The sequence below is a fragment of the Artemia sp. Qi Xiang Cuo genome, chromosome 8 (assembly GCF_049724085.1).
Source record: "Artemia sp. Qi Xiang Cuo chromosome 8, ASM4972408v1, whole genome shotgun sequence".
Taxonomy (NCBI): Eukaryota; Metazoa; Arthropoda; class Branchiopoda; order Anostraca; family Artemiidae; genus Artemia; species Artemia sp. Qi Xiang Cuo.
In genome coordinates, this window is record NC_142801.1 from 25,162,017 (window position 1) to 25,185,970 (window position 23,954).

At 34.7% G+C, this 23,954-nt stretch overlaps 1 protein-coding gene and 1 pseudogene across 2 annotated transcripts in view; one reads left to right on the forward strand and one right to left on the reverse strand.

Moving 5' to 3' along the window:
• Nucleotides 1-520: 520 nt before the first annotated feature.
• The window catches only part of LOC148949269 (alanine--tRNA ligase, cytoplasmic-like), a 143,231-nt gene continuing 119,797 nt past the window's right edge, over nt 521-23,954 (reverse strand). Inside the window, exons 11-13 of one of the 2 annotated variants that reach the window (XM_089093311.1) lie at nt 14,232-14,462; nt 5,918-6,145; nt 521-1,617 (exon numbers count right to left, since the gene is read on the reverse strand). In XM_089093311.1, the coding sequence (XP_088949437.1) occupies nt 1,411-1,617; nt 5,918-6,145; nt 14,232-14,462 (666 nt within the window). In that variant the 3' untranslated portion in view covers nt 521-1,410. The remainder of the gene's footprint in view (nt 1,618-5,917; nt 6,146-14,231; nt 14,463-23,954) is intronic. The other variant, XM_089093312.1, reaches the window with a different exon arrangement.
• LOC148949270 (E3 ubiquitin-protein ligase NEDD4-like pseudogene) lies at nt 6,792-10,652 on the forward strand (annotated as a pseudogene).

A 23,954-nucleotide genomic window follows, 5' to 3' on the forward strand; every position in this document is an offset into this window, starting at 1 on the left:
TTCTGGGAAGGTCCCATTTTCTGAGAAGAAGCTAGCTTGTTGTTAGAATGCACACGCTCTTAGAGGGTTAGAATAAAACGCAACGTCTATCCTGCCCCGAAGACTGAACTTACCAATAATTTTGTAAAGTTAATCGCTAAGCATCACAATTCTGGGACGTTTCTCTTAGACTCCAAGTGTGGGGAAAATTGCTCAAAGATAGAAGCCAGAAACGGTTTAAGTTTCCTGGAAAGAGAATGGACCTGAATGGCTTTACGGGTATTCTATGGTGTTTCTCTAATCCACTTTGTTTTATGGTCTGTCTATAAGGGGTATTCTACTTCCAAAGACGAGACGCTTAATATGGCTGAAAATAGCTATTTTTGGTGCCTCTATTGTTCTAGATTGTACCGTAGAACTTACTTCTTTACTAGAATTTACTAGAAATCTAAAATTTACTTCTTTACAAGAATTTACCAAGAATCTAGAATTTACTTTAAAGTTGGAGGATACAAAAATAATTTCTATCTTCTATGTTTTAATTCTAAAAAAGGTTACACAGCTATGTTGATTAATTTGAGCTTATGGCGAGATTATAAAAAAAAAGATTCGAAAAAGCAAAAACAAGGATGAGTAAGAAAATATACATCTACGGTTCTACTATAGATTCCAGAAATGCATATAACAAAAACACTTAAAATACATTGTTTCTGAAAGTTTTAGCACAGTCAAAATCAATCAAAATCCTGTACAGACCATGAATAACTAAAGTTAATATTTTAAAGTTTCTTAATACTTAATAGTTATAAGTTTCATCTTATGATAAATTTTATCGACTAAACTTTGTAAATTAAAGAATATCCACACGTAATTAGAGATCAACCACCTACAATGAATGATTATTAAAGAAAATGGTGTTGATCATAATATCAAAATAAGAAGAATTAGGAGCAGGATTTTGCAAAAGTGGGACGCAAATAATAGCAGTGAATTATATCAATACCTTAATATCAATATTCGATCCTTATGTGTCATGGGTCTATCTCCAGTTAATTTCTAAGAAATTTAATGTACAGTTTCCTTCTTGATACAGAGGGGCGATGGTTTGATTCTCTAATTGAAAGAATGCATTTTAAACGTGCATGGTAAGCTTAAGCTATTGTGTTTACTTTTACAATAGTATCCCAGGAAGAAGTTCCTCGGACACCTGGGAATTGGAGGAGTGTCTTTCCCTTTTAGATGGAAGTGTATAACAGCAGCATCTTCAGTAAATGAAAAAAGTAGTCACCTTAATATCCGAACAAATGCAACGCAACTAACGTACAAAAAAATATGTTGTACGTTGTGCTACAATTCATAACCCCTCTGGGAATACGTACTCAAAGCAGTTTTCAAATATTTGTTAAATTAATTTAAATCTTCACTATCAGCTCAATTAAAAAACTTCTCAGCAAAATTTATAGCTCCGTTTTCAAAGTTACTCTTCACTTTGGCAAAGTCACCAGCAACACTAGCTATAAGTTGGGATTCAGCCTTCTGATTTTTGCCAGTTCGGATCTCATATTCCATTGGTTCTTCTAAAGATGCTGCAGCTGCTTTTAGCCAATCATATGAAGAGACCTTTTCACTGCATCTTCCCTACAACAAAATGCGATTCAGTCTAAGTTTCAAACTGAATTATCCTTTCAAAAAGAGAAGGCGGAATTAGGCGAGCTGAGAAAATAACACATTCATATCGGACGCTGTTTTTAGACTAACATAAGTGTTACACGTTTAAGCATTAGAGAGTAAGTTTATTACCACAAGACTATTTTTATCACAGATTTTAAAATAAACGACACAGTATTTTTGTTAATAAAAATTGATCAGGTTTCTACTCTACCAAAATTACTCTATAGCTCTTTTGGAGCCATGTACCAACTGGACTCAATTTATAACCACAGAAAGAATACAGCACTTCTCTGGCGTCGAAAAAAAAGTCTAGGGTACTCTTTGCTGTTAAATAATCCGATGGACTTGAAAATAAAAGGCAATTTAATTCAGAACAATTTCATGTGTGCTTCATTTTCCAGATCTTAACATTGTAATTAACATTCCTCTTATTTAGTTCGTTTTCGGTTTCCTTTGTGTTGCGGTTTTGTTTGTTTCACTTCGTGGTTATAGTATTCTTCCTGCTTTAATCAATTTGTCAGCTTATTTTGATTAAAGTTATTATAACTACTTCAAGACAACTTCATTCTCTTATAAATTTTAATGTTCAGTGAAAAAGAAAGCTGAGAGGGAAGAAAGTTGATGTCGCTTGGATTGTTACCATCAGACGTGTGTATAGCATTTTGACCCAAGATGGGTCATCTCTTTGTATTACCCAATGCTTTGAAACACAAATATCTTTCATTTTTTTTGGGGAAGGGGGGAGCTCGAAACAGGTAATCTCCCTAGGTGTGGCCTTGGTTACCAATGATTTTTAAACGAATTATAAGAATGACGTCACAAATGCTGCTTTAATCAATTTCGTCTATGCACTTCCATTCTGTTTCCTACTTTATCTACTCTGTCACATGCTATGCATTTCTCTTCCCCCTCTCTCTTTTTATTTATTTTCTTGTTTGCAAGTATTCCTCTACGATGGTTTCCTCAAGTATTAGATAAATATATATACACTTTCATTCACGCCCTCACACATTAGGCATGAGTGTCGCCCCTCATCATCTCAGAGTTTTCCATTTTTTTCAAAAAATTCCACTATGAATCATCAAATTCGGAATCATTGCGTGATACATCTCTTGTTACATTGAATTTTATTATGTTAGCTAGTCCTTTGACCAGAGCAATACAGCATCAAAGTAAAAAATTACCTATGCTCTAAAAAAAATTCCAATCATTTAACTTTGTCGAAACACAAGTGTCTATATTTATTTTCATTAAAATAAACAGTTGTTTCCTTGCAGTAATATGATAACAAAACTGTTTTCTAGCCACCAGACAGCGGAAACAAACATTCCTCAGCAGAATTTGAGAGGGAAAAAACGTGTTTAAATAAAACCGTGAACAAAAAAAACCCAGCAAACTTTAAATAATAAAAATCCGGATAATAAAAATCTCCATGTCCGGGAGCTTTAATCAACAAAAAAAAAGTAAAGTTAAATTAAAAAAAAAAATAATAATAAATAAAACTCACATCTTAATAGCTCCAAAATGCTGCAATTAGTGTAAATAGCATGAATAAGCACACAAAAAAGAGAAAAGATTGTCTCTGGTATAATTTCATTTTGGAAATAAGATCTAGCATAAATGAAACACTATATGTATTGGAAAGAACTTACATAAAACCCAGGTCATCTCCAATGATTAAAATTACAAAGTTAAGATCATTTGAAATATATAGGCAATCTAAGGTTATACATGGCAACAGGTCAAAGAAACTTGTGTATTATATATTGAATGGATTTTTTTGTGGGTTGACTCTTTCCAGCATAGACCGCATCCCGACTTCCGCTGACAAGGTTGGCACTTGTTTGGGGACTATTATACAAAACATTACTATTTGAAATTTTTACCTCCCCCCCCCCCAAATAAACTATTGCAATTCGCTGTAATCTATATTCCCCTTCATCTCTTTTAATACTAATAGTCTAATACCCACATAAATAATTTTTTTAATTTCTATAATTTCTCTGGAACACTACTAAAGTCCAACAGACATGTCCATTATTTTCGTTTTATCAAAAATAAACTATGATGTGGAAGGTCAAATAAATGCTCTGGTTTTTCTGGTTTCCGGTTTTTCATCATATTAAAAAGAGGAATCTATGGCATTTTTATTTTGTCAAAAAAAAAAAAAAAAAAACATTTACATTTCCTGCATTTATTTTTATCCGTTGAACAGGTATCCGCTTAACCGACTCATAAACCGGTGCTGAAAACATAAAAAGAAGCTAAGAGAAAATATTTCCGACACATTTACCAAACACTGAGAACAAAAATCAAACCTATTAACTGGGGAAAAATCTCCCCGTGTCAATACTTATATTCATCCAGCTATTCTTTTTTCGTCCATCAACTAACAGCTGAGGAGAATATTTTTCCCTAGTAATTTTTTGCTGTTTGTAAGAAATCTTCAAATGGCCTAAAAATTTAAATTATTTGACTTTGGCAAAAACTGTCCTCGTCATCTGGGTCTAAAAAAGAAACTACGGCAAATGTATTAACACCTTTCAAACAACAACTATAACAACCAAAAAGTTAACCCATTAACTATAAATTTATTTACCAAGCGTTTTGACACAATTTAGTTTCAGGCAAGGCGACATGCCGTACATTATATACTGTGAGTTTGTGCTTTCAACGTAGTCAAATTCCTCTAACTTTTTTTTTATTCATTTCCAAAAGGCTTTTGATACGTTGGATTTTAAGATTTTAATCTTTTATCTTTGTGTTAAAGGTACTTGTTTTAGGTTGGTATGATAGTTTTTTACGTGGTTGACTTATACAGATATATAACAGTACTATCGTATCCTTTCGAAACTAATTGTGGCGTTCCTCAGGGATCAGTTTTAGGGCCCTCTTATATCTGGTTTACGTTGATACAATACGATTCCATTAATCTTGAGTGTTTCCTTACATCTTTTGCGGATGACACTGCCATTACTGTTTAAGTCAAACATTAAAGGATTTGCTGGTGAAAGTTAGCGGGATTTGGAAGTCATTCTATGTGTTTACGAGTTTAAGTCTTCAGTCAGTTAATGTGAAGAAAATGAATTCCGTTGTAATTAGCAGAGTTGGAAGTTCGCCAAATGTTGATGAAAACGTGTTTTTCAATGGTATAGCTTTGTCACAGGTGAACGAGGTACGTTACCTAGGTATCTTCCTGGATTGTAATTCGTCTTGGGCGCATCAGAGTGAGCTAGATGCAGCAAACTTTGCAAGAGGTCTAGAAGTTATACGTAGGTTGAAGCATGTTTTACCTCTATCAGCTCTTCAAACATTATACCAAGCAATAGTGAGCCCTTACATTTCTTACGGCTGTTTTTAATGGTCAAGTAATTTTTATGCGGATTTTAAAGGGTGCAAATTTTACAGAACAAAGCCGTTCGATTTGCTGCGACAAAAGTGCTTAACGGGACAAATTTTTGAGTACCAAACAGCAATATTCGCATACCAATGTTGGTGTAATATAGGCCCTCCAGCTTTCAGCCAGTTCCTTTGTGTAAATACTGTCCACTCATGATACAAGGAATGTCGACAATTTCTTAGTTAAGTATCGAAATACTACACATGCCGGCTTCACTATTTGTTATTTAGCTCCGGAGATTTGAAATGGTATTCCGACTGGCATTCAGGGGGCTGAGCACATTGGTTTATTTATAAATTGATCAAAGAAGTTTTTTTTTAATGACGAAAAACAGTAATTAATAATTTATATTTTGTTATGAAAAAAGTATGGTGATAATTAATTTATATATATATATATATATATATATATATATATATATATATATATATATATATATATATATATATATATATATATATATATATGCAGCAAATTATTGAAATATATATATTCCAATAATTAATTGTTTCAGAGCTAAAATATTGCAGCCGTCTTTCATCAGGCACTTTGTTGCCTACGTTGAGGGTTGCTGTAAAGTGATGTTTATTAATATAGTTTGTAAATAAATTGTCAGTCAGTCATAAAACAGACATAAATTCAACCTCTAGCACACTGCAATAACCAAGGAAGCTTCCATCTAGAAATGGCGTAAGTAATATTAGCAAAATGAAGCAAGCAGTATGATTATAAACAAGACAAAGGAAGTAAACCTAACCTCTGGCACAGGGTTATGCCCATCGAAGTCCCCATTTAAAATTATTAACAATACACATAAAATTATATAGGTAGTATGACAATAAACGAGACCAAAGAAATAAATCTAACCTCTGGCACACGGCAATAACCAACGAAGCTGCCATCTAAAAATGATGTAAGCAATATTGGTGTGTGGGGAGCTTTCTGTGCCAGTTTTCTTAGATGGGGCTTAGCACCGTACTTTTTAAGCTCATCCGGACAGGAAATGTGGGAAAAACACCAAGAATGCTTCTTTTCACTTTGTAGTTGATCTGCCAAATATATGTCCAGTTCAATCTGTGCCTTAGACTTGTCTACCTGAGATAAAAATAACTTTGATATGATAATTTCGGAGACCACACTGCCTTTCCATGACGATAAAATAAAAGTTCAAAATAAGGATAAAATCGTTTTTAATAAACAGTGTATAATAAATTTCACAAAAAATACCATATATTTCGGTCACATATACATTGACCGTCATTTTATACACTGTCTATTAAAAAGGATTTTATCCCTATTTTGAACTTTTATTTTAAAAATAACTTCACAAAATTAAGCCGTTCTAAGATTATGTTAATTATTTTTGCGTTAGGTTAGGTTAAAATAAGACAAACTATTTTTGACCCCCATATTGTGAATATGCTGTGCTGTCAAAAATAAGTGTTGTTAAAAAATTATGTGTCATTGGACTATAAAAAAGCAACACACACATTAGTTGGTTAATTCTTATTTTTGTTATTTTTAAATTTTGTTTTTAAAACTGGTTTAAGTGAAACATATTTACGATATCTGTTGAATGGTAAACTTAACAATTTTGTTCGAATTTATAATACAAAGAACACTCTGAAAACCAGATTATGATGACATTATCAGGAAGGAGATAACGGAGCATTCAAATATGACATCATACCCCATAAAAGCAACTTTTCAAAAGATACGTGTGCTATATCATCTTGTCATAATATACAAACATTACATCATCTTGTAAACGAAGATGCAGTTTTGGTAAAAAATTGCACTTTATTTTAATATTATCTTTTATTACTGACAAAAAGCACTAGATATAGCTATTTCTTTTGAAGTAATTCAAAATTCTACGACTACTGGTTTGATACAATCACCCCGAATGAAAAAAAAAAAATCTTGCTTCCAATTCAAGAAAAACATCTATGCTTCCAATGCGAAAAAGTGATCTTCCTTGTTCTCAAGATGAGGGAATGTTATTCTTCTACATGTGGTTTTCGGCTATAGTGATTCCGACGATGTTGGTCGCATCTCGAACCGACACAATTTTCAAGGTGCTTATGACAATCTTGCGAAATTCCCGGAAATTTGTTTTCTCAATAAACTTTTACCATTAAGATTAGCGGAAATAATAGTTACCATTCCTGAATATCTTCAAATGGCAAATCTTCCTCACTTGATAGTTTTTTTCAAAACACCTTTTAAATCTTCGGTAACTAGAGTCTATAGTTCATCCTTTCCTAGATTGCAACCATGATTGAATCGGCATATCGTTGTAACTGGATCATATATTTTTGTTTGTATTGACCAAACTTTTCAGATACCATTTATTTGGGAAACTATTTTTCTCATCTTTCCATAAACTCGGAGTAAATAATACAAAACAAGAGAAGATAACGAAATTGTGAAGACATATTGAATACTAGCTAATCGGATATTTCGGCTATATATGTACAACAGCGTTCATCAGCGAAATACAATATAAAAAAAGAGAACAAACTTACTCAAACCTCATCGAAAATTTTTAAACTAAATCATAAAATAAATTTTAGAAGAGGCTTAGCAGCCTTACACAGGTTCAGCAAGTCTTCATAAACTTCTCTTGTTTTTTATCGCTTGTTTTGAAATCTCGTTTCAAGTAATTTTTTGTTTTGTATTAAGGAACTACGGAGTAAATGACCGTCCACCATCAGTAGCTAAATCTAACAAAAATTGGATTGGAGAGGATTGACAAACCTTTTGGTGTGCCATTAAGTGTGAAACTGTTTTTAATATTTTTACATAAACTCGGAGTAAATTATAGGAACAAAAAATTGCAAAAAAATTCTTAGTACTTCTCGACTCGTCTGCTAATATCTAATCATCTATGCTGAAACCAAATAAAACTTGAATAGCTAAAGAAGAAACAACTGTCCACATATATTATACTGTCAGTAGCTAAACAAAAACAACAATTAAAATAACTAAATGGTTAAAACCCGAGCGGTACAACAACATTCAACCCAACACACGTGTATGAAAAGTTTACCGACAGACCAAGCGCGATCTCTGAAACTTCGCATAATAGCTTGTCACAACCTACCTAGAAGCCATTTTTTTTTCAAAAACAATACAAATGTAAAAATTACTCTCATAGACCCTCCGGATCGCCCCAGTAGACAAGTCTCAAATGATGTTTTTAAAACGAAAGTAATAAAGAATTCGTCAAATCCCAGGTGGGACGAATTGTTTCATATACAAGTAAAACCAAATGTGCATAAATTAGTGCTCACCATTCTTGACAAGAACATCATAGGTAGTAAAGTTCTTGGTAAGGTTGAATTGAATCTCAAAGAAATTGATGAAGAGCCAGAAAACTCCTCAGCATTTTACATGTTAAATACGTATAAAGGAAACCTAGAAATTTCTCACGCGTACGTTGAACCTGTTCTGCCTGAGGGCTGGGAAGAACGCTTAGATTTTAATAATAGAGTATATTACATAAACCACAATACGCAAGAGACACAATGGAAACATCCTATTACCGGCAAAATGTCAACAAAACCATCGGGAGCTCAGTCAGAACCCATAAATAACGAAACCAATAATTTGCCACCAGGCTGGTACATTCAGTACACGGCTGATGGCAAAGCGTTTTATGTTAATCACGTGCAAAAACAAACGCAATGGGATCATCCTATAACCCACAAAAGAAGCTTTGTGCATTCACGCACAAATAAAGGAGATGAAGAAGACCTTAAGCCCTTAGCAGATGAATGGGAAGAGCGCCAACAAAAAGATGGTAGGATATTATACGTAAATCATGACTTAAAAACAACACAATGGGACGATCCAAGATTCTTAGACGCAGAAATCGCAGGGCCACCAATTACGTATTCAGAACACAACAGTCAAAAATTTAAAACCTTCCGGAGTTTACTCCCGTTGGCACCTCAAACTTCTCAAAAATTTAAAATTGACGTCTCTCGTGATTCAATTGTAGATGAATCCTTTCAACTGATATCGCAAGTTAATCATCCAAAAGTCTTAAGAAGAAAGCTTTGGGTTCACTTTTTCAAAGAGACTGGTCTCGATTATGGCGGTTTGACCAAGGAATGGTTCTGTTTGCTCTCAAAGGGGCTATGTAATCCAGATCATGGATTATTCGAGTATTCGTCGGAAAATAGTTTTGAGCTTCAAATCAATCCTCAAAGCGGCATTTGCCATGACAACCACCTATTGTATTTTAAATTTTTTGGGAGAATTGCAGGCATGGCTGTATATCACGGTAGCATGCTCAATATCTTTTTTACTCGTCCATTTTATAAAACAATGCTAAACAAACAAATACATCTCAAAGATATACAAAATTCGGATAAACACTGCTATAATTCATTAAAGTTTATTAATGAAAATGACCCGTCAGGACTAGAATTGACTTTTTCAGTTGATGATAATTCACTGGGGTTGCCAAAACAGGTGGAGCCAAAACAGGTGGAGCTCATACCGGGTGGAGCCAATATTCCTTTAACCAATGAAAACAAAGATGAATATATAAAAAAATTTCTACAATGGCGATATGTGACTCGTTGCAAGCTTCAAATGGATGCATTTTTAGAAGGGTTTAATGAAATCATACCCATTGAAAATATTAGAGGTTTCGATGAAGAGGAGCTTGAACTTCTTCTTTGTGGTATCAATGAAATCAACGTCAATGACTGGAAAGTAAACACAGAATATTCAGGGGGTTATTCACAGAGCCATAAAGTTATTCTTTGGTTCTGGAAAGCTGTACTTTCCTTTACGGCACAACAAAGGGTTAAGCTTCTTCAGTTCGTCACCGGGTCTTCTCGTGTTCCCATGAATGGTTTTAAGGAACTCGGTAAAAGCTCAAATGGGAAGAAATTTAAAATTCAGAAATGGGGGACAGAGGACAAGTTCCCTTTGGCTCACGCATGCTTTAATCGAATCGACTTGCCACCATACAGTTCATACAAAAAGTTAAAGGAAAAGTTACTTTTAGCGATGGAGTTAACAGAAGGATTTGACATAGAGTAAAAATTCCAGGTTTTATTTAACCATAAGTAGAGCTTAAAATCCGTTTTAAGAACACAATATAAAAAGAAATATTGCTCAATGCCAGTTGAATTACACAAAACAAATTTTTTAGGTAAATTGATAAAAATTTCAAAGCTAAAGAAAAATCTGACTTTTTTTCCTGAATCAGCTTTTAACGGCACTTCTTCTTTAGTCGAAAGTTTTTTTTTCACACCATGTTTTTAGCTGCTCGGATACTATAGGCTAGATTTGATCTTCAATAGGTTGTGTCAGATGCCATAGTTTCAGTTTCATTTATCTTTACTTAAAAACAAAATACATAACTTACATAACATTCCTGCCAGGAAAACACAAACAACAAATTAACTGAACATATCAAGAAGAAAAAAAGAAGAGAAAATTAAACCAAAAATAAATCAACCTATGGTTTCAAATTTAAAGGTAAAATAAAAGAAGAAGATAGAGAAAGCAATAGGGAACGAGAAAAAAGGAAAATAAAAATGGAGAGAAAAAACAAACCTGGTGGAGAACAGCACTAAACACTTTTTCTGTAAAGACCCTTCGCTGCTCGCTTAAAGGATATAGGATTGTTTGAATTCCGATGTCTAAGGGGAGTGAATTCCAAATAGTCCGTGCAAAAAATCTAATTAATAAAGAAGCTCTTTTCGTAGAAGGCACTTCTTGGACTATGTCACAAGAATGTCGTGTGTGGTAAGTTTACAAATCTTGATTCAATGTTAACAGAATTTGAAATGAAGATGGAAGGAGGTTATTGAAATACTTGAAACAAAAATTTGCAATCTGGTAATCTCGAGTCTTTAATACATCAAATATCTTGGTAAATTTGAAATGAAGACTTTTGTCATCTGTGTGTTGAACAGGTGATAAAATTTGAACTACCTTATTTTGGATGATTTGAACTCTTTTATAGCAAGAAATGAAGTTACTTACCCATATGGAGCACCCGTAAGACCCATGAGGATGAAAAATAGAATGATAAATCATTTTCAGCATTTTATTAGGGAACCAAAATTTAAGACGGCGGATGACTAAGGGACCTTGAAAGCATATTGCCTACTAATTTTGCATGTTCATTCCACGAAACGATTCACATCAACTACAAATCCAAGATATCTACTGAATTTACTCTACTTATAACATTATTAGCTACTTTTAATTTTAGATCTGTTTTAATTGACGATATTCTAGAAAATAGTACATAATCTGTCTTAGTGTAATTCAGTGTTAAATAGTTCGAATCAGCCCATGTGACAAATTCAGTGAAAGCTGTTTCCATTTTTGTAAACAAAGAAGGTAGATTTTCACATGCAACTAATAGAAGTGTATCGTCTGCAAAAAATATTATGTTGGCTTCGGACATGTTGGTTTCGAGATTTTTCCAGAACTTGAAAAATGCAGATGCCATATTTTCTCAAATGCGAGGTATAATCAATGCATTTCATTTCCCTTCTGATGTAGAAGTAATAAAACTATTTTTTTAAGCCAAACAGGAAAAAGCGTTAGGCTTTTTCTCAGCTGAAATTTAATAAAGAACGAATCACAGGGAATCAGGCAGCAGCGTCACTCAAATATGACATCACAAAGCAGAAAAGCAACTTTGCAGAAGATGGCATTATATGATGTTGCATGAGATGGAGCTTTAATCGGAAAGCGCAATTTATTTTAATACAGTTTCTTTACTATTTATAAAAAAAAGCCCGTTTATAAAAATAGCTTTTAACTGAGCCCTTAAACATTTCTTAATCATATTTCTGTGCTCCAACAGTGGTGAAGAAAAAGAAGAAAAAAAAAAGAAAAAAGCAGACAAATCACTGCTTCACATACGAAAAGTGATTGTTGTAGTTGCTTAAGATAGGGGACTGTAATTCTTCTATTGTGAGTCTTACGCTATTGTGCAGTTTTCATTTCGATCCTCAAGGGGCTTCAGGCTATTGTTCAAAATTTCCATACATTTGTTTTCAGAATTAGCTTCTAAGATCAATATCCATCGAAATAATAATTATCGTTGCTGAATCGGCTTCAAACACCGATTCTTCCTCACTTGACACTTAAAAAAAAAACTTGTGCCTCTTTAGAGAGGCGACGCACTACAATGTTGAGCGATTTCCGGTCCTAGCTGTCGCAGAGAGACGGTGGTGATTGCATTTTGGAGCCTAAGCTCAAACTAAGAAATATGCAAAATTTCACCTCCCTCCGATTTTATCTTCATGGGGGAAAGTGGGCCGGAAGTTTCGACCCTCCCACCACAGCCCCCGTTTAACGTTGTCCGATCGGGCCTTCCCTGTGAAATTTAGAGGATAAGATTTCCTAGGGCCTGGGAGCTTATCCTCAAAATTTCAGCTCAATCCGATCACTCCTTCTCTGTTTTCCAAAAACCAAATATACCCACTTAATGTTCATCAAATTATTTTTTTGTTAGCCACGCCTACCGGCCACAGTTGACAACGGATCCGGATGAATGAGGACTCATTCGAAGCGAAATTCGACCTGTTAGGGCCTTTTGATATTTTCAGACCGAAAAAATTATCCCCCGAATTTACATTTACGAAAAACCTCGTTTTCATGTAAGAGCCCATGTTAATTTTTGAAATTCCTTAAAAGCATAGTATTTTATTATTAAATTAGATCAAAATAGTTCTCTTAACCTGACAAGACCGACTGCAAGCTTCCAAAAATTCCAGCTCTTTCCCAGAAGTTTTTTTTGTCGAAAAACGAAAATCTTACTTTCTATTTGCTTGCGTCGAAAATAGATAGCAGAGAATAAAAATAAACTATCAACAGTCTCTGATGGTACAGTGGGCACTATTGCTGCCTCTCATGCAGAAGACTCGGGTTCTTTTCCCCGTAGGAGTAAATTTTTTATATATAGAATTTAAAGTATTTTCTCTTAAATTTAAAGTTTAAAAAAGAAACTCAGTCTTTTTTTTAAATCCAATCTATTAAATACTTCGGCTCAACAGGCGTCTCCAGAAAAATATCGCAGTCGGCCTTCAGCTTACAGGTAAGTCTCCACTGCTTTGATAACATGTAGTATACCCGCATGCTCGAAGAAAAGTTGAAAAAAGAAAATCTTACTGTGCATTTGATTTGAGTATTCAGGAATTAAAAGCCTTAACAAAAGAATCTTCAAAAGCGGGGGGTTTGGGGGGGGGGGGAAGCTCCCCCACTTTAACTCCTGACACGATCAGCTAACAGTTAGTCAAGCAATAATAAGTAATAAACTGTACAAAAACATGCAGAAATTATTTGAAAAAAAAAACAAGTTTTCTAAAGAGTTAAAGAGGCTGAGTCACAAGTTCGAACCTTAAAATGTACAGGAATTAGCAGGTACAGTTGGGGGGGGGGGGGCTGCCGCCCCTCAAAACCCCCCCTTTTGCAGCCTCTTTTGTTAAGGTTTTTATTTTAGGGGTCTTCCACCCCCCTCAACCCCCGCTTTTTCCCTTGCAAAGAAATGTTTTGAAACACAAACGAAGTCTGCTTGAATTTTTTACCGTAAGAACATACTATTTCATCTCTTTGATTAGAAACAGTTCTGAGCCTGTTTGCTGGATTTTTTACAGGAGATTTTTCCCTAACCGATAACAAGCTATAATGTGATGAACTTGGTACGACCAACTGATTGCAGGCTACAGGACTTAAAAAACCTTAACAAAAGAGGCTGCAAAAGCGCGAGGTTTGGGGGCGGCAGCCCCCAACTGTACCTCCTAATCCCTGTACGTTTTAAGGTTCCAACGTGTGACTCAGCCTCTTTAACTCTTTAGAAAACGTAGTTTTTTTTAAATAATCTGTAACAAAGAGTTAAGGTTTGCTTCACTAGGGTGAGCATATTGCCTTAACTATGAAGTGAAAAAAGATGAAAGGCAATAAAGTGACAAACATATTTTCTACAGAAATCGTAGAAATAAAACAGAATAAAAAAAGGTTTCATACACGGTCAAATTACACACAAGTGGGCAACATAATAATTACGCATCAGCGACTACGGAGCAGGGCCGGTGTATCTTTGGGTAGGTGGGGAGAGGTGCCTTCAGTAATGAGCAGGCCTGAATTCCTTTAATTAAACCTATGTGTACGTCTAAGTAAAGTTTAGATAAGATACCTCTCTTAGTAATTCCACAATGACGCTGTCGTATTCACCGCTGACCGGTTCATCAATTTTTTTTAGTAGAACTGCTAAGATGTTGAGAGCTTCAAGATCCTCTTTATGTACAGCTGTGTTTAAAAGCATTCGAATTTTTTTAACCTGACTTGAGGTTACCCCTTGTTCATTGTAGAATGACCTTTGTATATCTTCAAGGTGACGACTATAAACATCAGAGACATCTTGCCTCTACAATACCAATAAAACAAAATGAAAATAGGTACTTAAAGGGTAAAAATAAAGACGACGAAAAAATATCGCAACAGCAAAATACCAGCTAGTAATAGCTTACAATCTTTATTAACTTCAGTATCACTCCTTATACACTTCCTATCCTACTAAACCTACTAACAACTCACTGCAGCACTAAGCCGCCTGAGGCCACCACACCTAACGCACCCTCCTCCTCCATCTCAGTCTATTCAATTTCAATGGAAAATATTTAGCGCTCACACTTCAGAACCATACTTGACCACTGTCATCACTGTAGCTTCAAATATTCTAATCTTGGTTTGCAGACTTTTCTTCCTATTCTTCCAAACTTTTCTAAGCTGTGAAAAATACCCTGGGTATTGGCTAATCTTCTTTTAGCATCTTCACGGCACCCACCATCTTTACTAATAGTATTACCTAGGTAAGTGAAACTGTCTACTTGATCAATCTTCTAGTTACCCAACATCACATTTTCACCTTTACTTATTCTTAGTCTCAGCGACTTAAGTCTTCTTAACATTAGTTTTCAAACCTATGCTTGCACCCTGAACTCCCAATACCTCTAAAAGTTCAGTCGTTTTGCTAACATTTTCATCTAGGATTCCTCAGTCATCAGCATAATCAAAGTCCAGGAGAGAAATACTTTCCCATTTAATTCCGTGTCCTCCCATTGCCTTTGCTGTGCTTAGGACAAAGTCCATCAAAATGATGCATATTAATGGGGATAGAACATATCCCAGCTTAACTCCTGATTTAATACAAAACCAGCAACTAACCACATTTCTTACTTTATTTTAGCAAAGGATAAGACCTTTACTAAAGCTCTTCTATCAGCTGAATCAAACACTTGCTCATAATTTAAGAAACGAAGGAATAATGATGTTTGACAACTCAGGCACTTCTCAATTATAAACTTATTAGTGAAAATTTGGTCGACACATCCATTACCCTTCCTAAGACCAGACTGTTTTTCTCTTAAAACTTGTCTACAATATCTCTTAGTCTAAAAAATATCATGATACTCAAGTAATTTGCTACCTACAGAAACCAGGCTAATGCCTCTATAATAACCACACTTACTCTTAGATAATTTCTTAAACCACATTGGCCTGACATCACATAAAGAAAGAAAAACGATGAAAAATGGGGTTTTTATAGGCCAAATGAAGATACTGAAAAAACAAAGCGAATATTTCGAGAGGACAAACGCCTCTCTTCTTCAGCGCGAAACGAAACGATGTATCAATAAAAGCCAAAAGTTGAAAGAATTCAAACCAACTACCTAAACACCATAAAAGCGAGTTATTTGCCAATATCCGCTATTTGCACAAAATACAGAAAAAAATTAAATCCCTTCAACAGATACTAGCGAACGACTGAAAAAGCAAAGGAATCGATTCATTCGCTCGACAAAATAAAACGAACCTGTTATTAAATAAGTTGGAAAACTATGTCATTTGATTTCGGATTTTAATTAAGGCATTTCTTGCAGACACCCTTTAAGACCTAAGGAGTTGTTCACGTGTTTATTTCAGGGATTACTAACGTATCGGCTTCTCTTTTGAGAAAACCGAAATATGACTCGTTTATTCTTAAATCACCGGAATCTCTGTTTAAATCACCGGAAAATTCTTTTCAGCATGATTTTAGGATTTCTAGACAAAGACTTTCTGAGAAATTACACCGTTTAAAGTTGGAAAAACTCTCTAATAATCCACCTTTTGTCCCAAATGCGTTTCCTGGTCCTGCTGTGATAAATCTCAGCTCCACGCCCCTTACAACAGAGCAAAATCAGGTTCTATCGAAAGGATTGAAATTTTCGATAACCCCTTCGAAAATACCTCATAGTGAAATTATCGTGAACACAGGGGGTGCTTTTCATGACTCTCGTGCGGATATTGGAGAGATTGCTGAGGTTAGAGCACAATTTGTTGAAACTTTGTTGGATTCTCCTTCTATTGATAATCGAAATTTAAAAAATTTTAGTAAAAATGAACACATGGTCTTACACGCATTAAAAAAAGATCATTCCAGGATTATTACGAAAGCCGATAAAGGCAATACTGTTGTTGTATTAGATTCAGATGATTCCGACAAAAAAATCAGAGAAATTTTAAATGATTCTAACACATATGAACAATTAGCTACCGATCCCACAGAAAAATTTGTACAGGAAGTCCGAAAAGAGCTTTCTTATCTAAAAGGAAAAGGTGAAATTACAGATCAGTTGTACAAAAGGTTTTACCCATGCGGATGTACGTCCCCTCGCTTTTATGGTCTTCCTAAAGTTCATAAGCTCGGTAATCCACTTCGACACATTGTTTCTTCTTTTAATTCTCCTACAGAAAAAATAGGAAAATTCTTATCAGTGATATTTCGCCCACTAATTCAGGCTCAAAAATCCTATATTAAAAATTCCGCTGATTTTGTTTCCAAGGTAAAGCAGGTTTCGGTTAAACCAAATACAAGAATTGGAAGTTTTGATGCAGATTCAATGTATACCAATTGTGATCCTCAAAAGACCGAACTGATTTTGGAGCAAAAACTTAATTCTAACCCATCTATATCAGAAAATTGTACTCTTTCGAATCAGACACTTTTTTTGCTTACAGCCCTTTGTAACAGAAATTCTTTTTACTTCCACGAGCGAGACATTTTTTTATAGAAAAAAATGTTGGGACTACTTAGGTGCCACTCTACCTAAAATACCGGCTGATATCTTTATGGAAAACCGCGTAGAAAGTTCCACGTTGCAAAGTTCTTATAAACCTGAATTGTTGTTTCATTTTAAAAATGAAATTTTTTATTTATGGGTGCATGATGACGAGTCTCTGGGTTCTTTTCTTCACTTGCTCAACTCCTTGGATCCAAAACTGAAATTTACTCAGGAATCAGAGATAGAGGCGTCTTCCTTTCTTAGATGTTCTGGTGCACCGAAATGATTCATGTTTCGAGTGTAGTGTATATAGAAAACCCACACATAATGACCGTTACTTAAGTTATTCCTCCAATCATTCTCCTGCTGTGAAAAGAGGAGTTGTCACTTCTCTAGTTGATAGAGCATTGAAAGTTTGTTCAACATGTTTCTTGGATTTAGAACTCAACCACCTTAGAGATATTTTATTTGGGAATGGTTATCCAATTAGTCTAATAAATTCTGTAATTACAAAACGCATTAAAAGATTATCACATAGTTCCACAGAAAACGCAAATCAAAGGGAAAATTCAGTTTATCTTGGTCTCCAATACATTAAAGGGATTTCAGACCACATTTCAAAAAATCTAAGGAAAAATAACATTTACACTTATTATAGACCCAGGAAAACTATCAGGTCCCAAATTCATCAAGGTAAAGACCCTATCCCGATAGGTGAAAACTCCGGTGTCTACAAAATTCCTTGTTCGTGTGGTCTTTGGTATATCGGAAGAACTAATCAGTGACTAACAGATAGATTAACTCAGCATTCTAGTTCAATTAATAATTCACTTAAAAAGCGGAAAAAACCAGAAACTTTTGACTCTGCCCTTGCAGAGCACATTTTTGAAAAACCAGACCATACTATTTTGTTTAATCATGCTAGTCTTATTTCGCATGATAAAGGTATTGCCCAGCACTATAGAGAAGCTGTTGAAATTTATAAATACCAACATTTAGGTCTAGCTTAAAACAGAGATTCCGGTGATTTAAGAATAAACGAGTCATATTTCGGTTTTCTCAAAAGAGACGCCGATACGTTAGTAATCCCTGAAATAAACCTTGAACCACTTTCCCAGTCATCTAATCAAACACGTGAACAACCCCTTAGGTCTCAAAGGGTGTCTGCAAGAAATGCCTTAATTAAAATCCGAAATCAAATGACATAGTTTTCCAAATTATTTAATTGCTGGTTCGTTTTGTTTTTTCGAGTGAATGAATTGATTCCTTTCCTTTGTCAGTTGTTCGCTAGTATCCGTCGATGGCAGTTCATGTTTTTTGGATTTTGTGCAAATCGCGGATATTGGCGAATAACTCGCTTTTATGGTTGTTAGGTATTTGGTTTTAATTCTTTTAATTTTTGGCTTTTATTGATACATCGTTTCGTTTCGCGCTGAAGAAGAGAGGCCTTTGTCCTCTCGAAATATTCGCTTTGTTTTTTCAGTATCTTCATTTGGCCTATAAAAACCCCATTTTTGCTCGTTTTTCTTTCTTTATGACACTTACTCTTATCCCCGTTCTTATAGAATGGTTTAATTGGAAGCTTCCTAAAATCACTAAGCTTTTTCAAATGCATATTCATTATCTTCAGTAAGCTATTTCTAACCTCATAACCTTTATTATCCTCATGGCCTTTATTTTTTTTTTTTTATCCTTTTAGTACTGTCACTAATTCTTCTCAAAAAGCAAATCTTCCTTCACATCCAAAGTGTCAAAAACTTTTTCATTCTTTTCTATATCTTTTTCTGTAGCTCTATCACGGTTTAGTAGATTCTCAAAACGTTTTGCCCATCTCTCTTTAACTCTTCTCTTATCACTAATTGTGACCCCGTTCCTATCTTTACCTGGGACAAGTCCAGACTGACTATTCCCTCTCAATTTATTGACATGCCAGTACAATATTTTACCATTATGCCGTCTGGCAGCATCTTCCAGTTCTTCGGCAATTTTATCTTAGGCCTCCACTTCCCAGCTCTTTAGTTCCTATTCTACTGCTTTCTCCACATCTCTACATTCCATTAGTTTCCATATGATCTATGACTCAAAAATTCTTGTACACGCCCTTTCTCCTCTCTATTAAATATAAAGGATTTTCACTAGTATTCCTAGCAGCGTTTCTAACTATATTCCCTAAGACACCTTCAGTGACTTTACAAACCGTTTTCCTAAAATTATTCCATCCATCTTCTACACTCTCAAATTTTAAACTCTCCAGTCTAAAATCCAACTGTTCCTCGAAAGTTTTTCTCAAATTTTCATCCTAGGGTCTTTGAACGTCATAGCCTCCCGGAAGGTAGTTACCCCTCCTAGCTTCAGCTTTAAATTAACATTAAACACTATTAGATGGTGATCTTTACTTTTAATAAAATAAAAAAAACAAGTTTTTTCAACTGAAAGTAAAGAGCAACATTAAAACTTAAAAGGAACAGGTATCATTACGTATATGACGGGGTTCACCCCTTCGTCAATACCTCGCTCTTTACGCTAAAGTTGGAATTTTTTTCCAATTCCTTAAGAATGACCCTGAATCACAAAAGCCGTTTAGTTAGAATAAATAGCTCTTTTGAAAGTACTAAAAAAACCTTTAGCGTAAAGAGTGAGGTATTGACGATGGGGAAAGCAATGATCCCAGAACCATTGCAGGAAGAGGACTAAAAATATTCTTAAGTCTATACAAATCGTGTAAGCCAGCTTAGAACCGGACAGGAAGAAGTCCCTGGGACCTCATGTTGAATGGAGGCTTTGTGCAATCCTTGCCCAATCTTGGTCAAAACATGGTTTTCCGCACCTGGCAATGCTCCTAGCGATAAAGCGAGCATCAGAACGCATCAAAATGAAGTGAACAATAATGAATTGTGCTGTTAGCAGATTAGCGACAGAGAAAACCAGAAGGAGTCAAAAATAAAAGTCAAGAAGAAAGAAATATTTACGCTACAAGAACAAGACCATCACAATCTTCGACGCCACCAGATATGGTAACAAAAAGCAGTGAAAACCTACAAAGATAGCATGAACCGTGCAACTGTCAATTACAAATAATTAGGACCGCACAAGGTAATATGTATTCCCTGAATAGCCCTCGATTTTCCCGAGGAAAAAGTAGCAAACAAAGGTTGCTATTTGGAGGTTGCTACTTACAATGAGAATGAATATATGCAATCCTGCCAAATGCCGATTGCCGGGGCCCGGCCTCGAAATCAGCTACATAGTGGTTGTTTTTTCCTTAAAATTGAAAAATTGACATTTATGGCAAAAAAAAAAAAAAAAAAAAAAAAAAACTTTCTAAACAGGTAACAACTTTAAGGAGCAATTCATATTTATCCCAGGGTAGTTGTATCAAACCTATGTTAACGACATAGCATCAAGATGAGGCTCACATTGTCTGCGGTCAGAAGACGAGCGACAATGAGAATCAATGCATAAATGCCTACTGCGTAGCCCTGTCAGAGTCCGGCCTCAAAATTGGCTACATTTTTTTTGTCTTATAACTGGCACATTGACATTTTTAGCCAAAAAAAAATGATGAAAATAGGTCACAACTTTGAGGAAGAATTCATATTTTTCCCAGGGTGGTTCTCATTTTTTTTCTAACCGAGGCTGCTGTCCCAGTGAACTAGCAGGTTGATTCATATCATCCTCTACTTCTCGCAAGTTTTAGGAAACCTTTGGCATAGATGTTAGTGTCTCGCAATATATCTTCCAAGAGAGCCATTAGATTACGAGAGATCCCATAATTTAAAGGATGTGCAATTTGTTACTACTCTTTCCTGAGGGATCCATAATGAATACCTACAACGTTGAAGGGTTGGCGTCAAAGATTGCGATGGTGTTCTTCTAACATAGTATTTCTTTCTTCTTCGCTTTATTTTGACTCGTTCTGATTCTCGCAGTCGCTTGTCTTCTAACCGCCCAATTCTTTGTTCTTCACCTTCATTTGAAATGTTATGATACTAACTTTAGTGTATATGCTAGACACACAATTATTTATTCTTCACTTTCATTTTTCAAACGTTCTGATTCTCGCTGCCGCTTATCTTCGAACCGCGTATTTCTTTGTTCTTTGTTCGTTTTTGACGCAAGTATTCTAACCACATATTTCTTTGTTCTTCATTTTTGTTTGTCATCACTTCAGACACTTTTTCCATGCACTTAGTTACTCGGATTCGTCTTTTCACATTCGATTGTCTAAGTTGTTCATTGTCACCAATTGTGAATTTATATTTCTCGGGTCTTCCTCTTGATCTTGTCTCATTTGATGGTCTTTTTTTTCATTTTGAGTAATTGTTAATTTACGTTTTTATCCTCTAAATATTATGAAACTGCTTAAAACATCTTTTTAAAATGAAGTCATTGCACTTGGTATTTTATAATTAGATATGTTTCTTTTGTTATTTTGCATACGTTACAGATACTAAGACGATACGACTACTCCTGTGGGGAAAATTATGTAATTTATGCTCTTCAAATGTATTCCTAAAAATGACGTCATTCATATAAATTTTCCCCCAAAATTAAGGAGTTGGGGTTCCACCCCTGTTTCTTTTCCTTTCAGATAAATGACCTGTTTTCGTTTTCTTAATTACATTTGCTTATAGTATAATTTCAAAAGATAGGTTAAATTCCGTTACTAAGCGATAGTGGTTTTGTAATATGTAAGCTTTGAACTAAGTTCGATTTTCGTACTTCCGGGTTTGGGAGTCATTGAAAAATAAATCTAAGAAGTTGAATTGGGTTTGAATGAGGATGTAGCTGATTGGCTGTGCCAAGCGGAGGTCCACCCATATGAACAGTGGTGTGTAAAATATTATTTTGTGCTAGTCTGCGTTTTGACCCCGTATGGGGAAGGATATTTCTGTTGTTATATGTGACCCTTTTGGAAGAATACAAGTAAGGTATTTTCTACAACTGTGTACTAGTTTCCGTAGCCCAGGCAGGGTAGAAATAGAGCTACGAGGTACCTTCATTATTATAATGACAAGGAGGTTTGTTACCTCCAAGGAGAGAATTAAGAGACTTCCTAGCCGTAACCCAATGCGGGTACATTTGGCTTTAGAAAGTGGCCCTTTGACCACTCGACTGCGTTATCGTACCCTGGGACAGGATATACTGTAAATAGGGTAGTACCAAACCCGATATGTGCAGAACCGGTGTGGTAGACACGGGCATAGCATTATATTTTGGGGCCGGGGCTTTCCCCTCCAATAAGTGGTGACACTCGTATATTACCACGCCAGTGGTAGCTAGCACTACGAACATATATATATATATATATATATATATATATATATATATATATATATATATATATATATATATATATATATATATATATATATATATACATATATATATATATGTATAGTGATATGGTGTTTACTAAAAATCCACAACTTTGGTTACGGTACACAACTTGAAGAGCATAAATTACATAATTTTATATATATATATATATATAATATATATATACATATATATATATTATATATATATATAATATATATATATATATATATATATATACATATATACATATCCTTTAGAATGTGTACAACTGTGTACTAGTTTCCGTAACCCAGGCAGGGTTACGCACACACACACTTACACACACACACACACACACACGTACACACACACACATATACACAGTGATAGTGATATGGTGTTTACTAAAAATCACATGTTTACTAAAAAGAGCATAAATTACATAATTTAATATATATATATATAATATATATATATATACATATATATATATTATATATATATATATATATAATATACATATATATATATACATATCCTTTAGAATGTGTACAACAGTAGAAGTGACCCTAAAGCTACAGAACGAACACCCCTGCTGCCATCTACAATTTAGTTTAATGCTGACGGGACATAATTTATTCAAGGATTATCGATCGAGTCTAATGGGGGTCAAGGTCAATCGATCTGTTGTTGTTGTTGTTGGCCACGTGTAATGGCATGAGGGGTGATTTACATAATCGATGGGGGAATTATTGATTTACGAAGGGGGAATTAAGAAACATTAAGGCTTCTTTAATCTTAGGTCTGTGGGATTAACGTTCATTAGGTCAGAGAGAAAAATTAATATACTATTTTTAAATAGGGCTTCGCGAAGGGGGAATTAAGAAACATTAAGGCTTCTTTAATCTTAGGTCTGAGGGATAAACGTTCTTTAGGTCAGAGAGAAAAATTAATATACTATTTTTAAATAGGGCTTCACGAAGGGGGAATCAAGAAACATTAAGGCTTCTTTAATCTTAGGTCTGAGGGATAAACGTTCTTTAGGTCAGAGAGAAAAATTAATATTCTATTTTTAAATAGGGCTTCATTGATCTTTAGTGTCATGAATTATAAATAACATCATTTGTTATCTTGGAATTATGTGGAAGTCTAAAGAGATAGAAATTCTATTTTTAAATACGGCTTCACGGAGCTTTAAGTCGGAGAGATAAATTGATATTCTAACGAAACCATAATAGTTTAGCTAGGAAAATTTATGAGATGAAGAGATTAACGTAGGAAAGGGTTTCCTAGAAATTTGAAATGTGAAAGCACTGAGATGCCAAACAAAAGGAACACGATGAAATTACTTTTAGGGATTATTTGGGCGAAACGGTTTTAGATAGCTTATGGAATTATTTCGGCGAAACCGTTAGAGACGTTGATTTAAAAGATGATTTAAAAGATGATTTTTGAGTGTGGTCGTTATAATACACAAGTTCCATTGAACAGTGTTGTGAGGTCCCCTACCC